A 4047-nucleotide genomic window follows, 5' to 3' on the forward strand; every position below is an offset into this window, starting at 1 on the left:
ACGCCATTTTCAACTTGATGCTTTTGTACACCTACCTAAGAGCAAATACATACATAAATATGTACTTATCTACATATGTACATGCACACACAAATGTGAATATCGTTACGTCCCTTGAAAAAAATTATATTTAATATAGAAAGGCCCTATCTCACATCGTTCCCATTTTCATTGATTATGATCCATTTCATCGAATTATGAGTCCCCACATCATTTTAATCAAAAACAATTTTTAGTCAGTTAAGGATTTTTTTTGTACTTCAGCGACTATTTCGGTTAGGGCCTTTCTATATTAAGGTAACGATATATACATTGTATATACAGTGAAAAGCAGTTAAGCGGGCAAATTAATAATAATAATAATAGTAGATTGACGCTTACACAATATGTTAATGTTTGACCGAGCTTCTCCTGAATTTTCATTGTGATCTATTACCAGCAGACGATATGCAAAAACTAGGTTTTGATCTCTCTCTGCACATGTGGGATGGGACTGTAACTGGTGTTTAATTTAAAATTTGTACAAACTAGACCACTTAATCAAACTTTTTTTTATTGGATTAACGATTAATGATTAAAATTAGTTAATCGTAATCACAACCGACGATTAACGATTACAAAAAAATTAATCATTAATCGTACAGATGATTACGATAATATTTTGATCGTTAATTTTTAATCATTAATCAGATTAACATTTTACCAACACTTATGGACTAAAAGTATGTGAGTGTTCGTTTGTTTGTGTAATGCTTATTAATTTTTTTTTTTATAAAGGTCTAGCTCATTATATAACGAACGCCATAAACAGTGGCGGAAGAAATAATATAAACTTTTTTATTTATATTCGATGTTTATTATTTTTGGAAAACTGTTGTAAAAAACGTATGGAAGTTATTGATTAATAAACGGGCTCACTTCTTTAAAAACATGAAGGAAAGCTAGCAATGGCAAGTATAATACAATTTTCTTTAAAACGGCAGAAATTTAACTTTAAAAATTGCTAAGAAAAATATCGTCGCCTTAGAGTGTAAACCTGCTAACGACCAAAAAACATATTTTACTGTAGAGGCAAAAAACTAAATATATCTTTAACTCTTAGTCTAAGGGGCAAATCCTACATATAGTTTGTTAATCGCGTGACTTTCTATGGCCCTAATCCAGAACGAATGAAAAATTACGTTTTTATGGTTTTATTGGCGAATTTCTAACTTAGCAGGTTTTAGTTTTTGTATTTTCAAAATTGAAGTGGATTTAGCAGGTTTTTTGTATGAATAAAATTGTTTCTATTTTATTTTTTGTGATTACGAGCTCAATTTAAATGTTTATTAAAATAGGATTCCATAGATAAAAACAATCAAATATATAAAATAATACAACAGATTTATTCTTCCGTTTATTGCAACAAAAATAGGCAGTTTATAAAACATATATTAGTAACTATACGTGAAGTATTCCTCTCTCAAATTAATAGTACAAAGTCCACATATAAGATAATTTAAGTAGGAACTCAATAATGCCAGAAAGTATAATACATGTTATTCAATCATGAGGTAAATTGTCATAGTAGGCGTGGTAATCTTCAGGAAGTAATCGTTTGAAATACTGGAGATCTCATACTTTCTGCGAGCAATCGTACGCCTACTCTCGTATAAATTCGGAAGGTGAGAAAACGGCAAGGAAACAGCTACTGGGGATTTTCTTTGCGGTATTACTTCCCATTCGTTGGAGAATCTTAGTTTGAAATGAATGTCGCCACTTGGTGTATACCGTAGGGTACGTATATCAGTTACTTTAGCAGCACCTTTGCCGCGACCGGGACGAATTCTATTAAAGAATTGAACTGTGTTAGAGCTTTTAAAGAACGTGTAACTAATAGCGTTTTCTTTTCTCAAAAAAAGTTCTGCCCTTTCATACGGGAACTCTTGCTTTGCGTTGCCCTGAAACCTGAGAAAATGTTGCGTTCTTTATATGAGAATGAAACAAAAAATATACTACTCCATCCTAATTTATTTATAGAATTTAATAAAGCTGAATTATTCACTTGGCCTGTAAGTCTTTAACAATTTTTAATCAAAACACTTATTTCTGATAGGGAAAATAATTGCATTTTTACAAGATTAAATAAAAAATCAACCATGCAACTCTCACCCTCACGTTTATTTGAGGGCAGAAAAGGCAGCACTTTCGCCGGATCAGAGCGCAACCTGCTGAGAAAAGAACACGTAGCCTTGTGAAAGAGCTGAGAAAATAACATGAAAATGTGACAGCGCTAACACAAGGCAGAATAAGTGCAGCCTCTTTTCGAGAAAAGAAAACGCTATAAGATAAGTTACGTCATATGGTTTTGGATTTTTTCTAGCTGATCTACATACTTTAATGTATTCTGAAGGAACATGGATATCTCTTTTCTTAAGTGCTCGTTCGATAGTGGAATGGATACAATCAGCTTCCATTTAGGTATGGCCTACTTCAAGAAACTACAAAGCATTAGCCATAATACAGTTTCGGTTTTGATTTGTGCATTCGTCGCTATAAAAAATTACTGTAATTGGCCCCCGGAACTATTATTTGGTACTACATTTTTTTTCTATCAAATCTACCCACACGCTGGAAAACTCTTCGGCATTTAATCTTCCTTCTGTTTCGGTTCACAAGTAAAAATAATTTTCTTGAGATATAAAAAATTAAAGCTTATTTGCTGGCTATTACCTTGGCTTAAAGGCATAAAGTACTACTCTAAGTTAGAATAATAATCGAGCGACAGAAGCACAATATGTTGGATTTAGCAGTTGAATTTGAACTGATTGTACTTAGCAGCTTTACTCATCAAACAATTTTTGACAATTATATATTTATCTATATTGACGTATTTTTTTTGCTTGCCAACTGCGGAATCACCTACTCCTTCGAACTGCATCAAAAGGTCAATTTTGCCAAAAAACGGATTTAGCAGGTTTACACTCTAAGTAGACGATATACTGATATGCATAAACTAAAATAACAAACATATAAGATTTTCACATAAAATAAAAAAAAACAATATGTATGTACTTACATAAATACCATAACAAATTTTAACAATTTTTTTCACATATATAGAACCAAGAATTTTAAAATCATTTCTTAAAAAAAATGTTTATCCTCTTAAAAATGTTATTTATTGTATTTAAATTTTGTATTTTCACATTTGTTTTATTTCTTATATGTATATTTGTTTTTTTATTAATTTTTAAAAATTAATTTGTATTTGATTATTTTTTTTTATAATGTTGATATTTTGATAATGATCTTGATGGAATGTTATCATTTTTTTTTATTGCTGTAGGATTTATTTCAACTTACCTAAAAAATGGATTTTTCTTGTTTGCCGCAACGATTGTCTCGTGTGGAGTCCACATGAAAAATGACTATCGAGTGCCTTCTTTATTTGTAAAGTTTATTTGGAAAGTTGTCAGAATTCTCGCATTTTTTGTCATAAATTCAATAAAATAAATAAAAGGTTTATGAACGCATTCGCATAATAATAATTTATCGATAATAAAATTTCATAAAAGTAGCAACTTACAAAATCACCAACGCCAAAAAAGGAATCGTCTATTTTACCATTCAATTAAGTCAAATCAAATCGTAGTCCGAAAAAAAACCGCAAACATATTTTGAAGGCGCCAAAAAAATTTAGCTGAAAGATGACAACAAAGTTGGTATCCGCCAAACCAGCGGTCATTAAAATGTTACCAATGCAAATGGATTTTAAAGAATTTGTAAATGCATTTTTGTTTTACTATTTTGTTGTTACACTACTTATTTCTGTGCAGAAAGTGTTTTACCTCGAAAATTGTATTTTTAACCATAACCTTTATTGTAGACAATTTGCAAGCCCGCACCTCTGTCCACAGATGAAGAGGCCGTTGTGGAACGTGAGAAATGTGATTACAACTATAAAATCACCTATCAAATGGCGCGTTCGGGGCAGACGAAACGACGCGTACGTGTCTACGCCGATGGCATTTATGACCTCTTCCATCAAGGTCACGCCAGACAGCT

The 4047-nt window shown here is 31.4% G+C and overlaps 1 protein-coding gene across 1 annotated transcript in view; it reads left to right on the plus strand.

Moving 5' to 3' along the window:
• Nucleotides 1-3529: 3529 nt before the first annotated feature.
• LOC118747201 (putative choline-phosphate cytidylyltransferase) overlaps nucleotides 3530-4047 on the plus strand; it is a 3782-nt gene continuing 3264 nt past the window's right edge. The window contains exons 1-2 of the mRNA XM_036481190.1: nucleotides 3530-3764; nucleotides 3869-4044. Coding sequence (XP_036337083.1) covers nucleotides 3690-3764; nucleotides 3869-4044 — 251 coding nt within the window. The 5' untranslated portion in view covers nucleotides 3530-3689. The remainder of the gene's footprint in view (nucleotides 3765-3868; nucleotides 4045-4047) is intronic.

This window comes from Rhagoletis pomonella, unplaced genomic scaffold (genome assembly GCF_013731165.1).
Source record: "Rhagoletis pomonella isolate Grant_MI unplaced genomic scaffold, Rhpom_1.0 Rhpom_scaffold_00011, whole genome shotgun sequence".
NCBI classification, from domain to species: Eukaryota; Metazoa; Arthropoda; class Insecta; order Diptera; family Tephritidae; genus Rhagoletis; species Rhagoletis pomonella.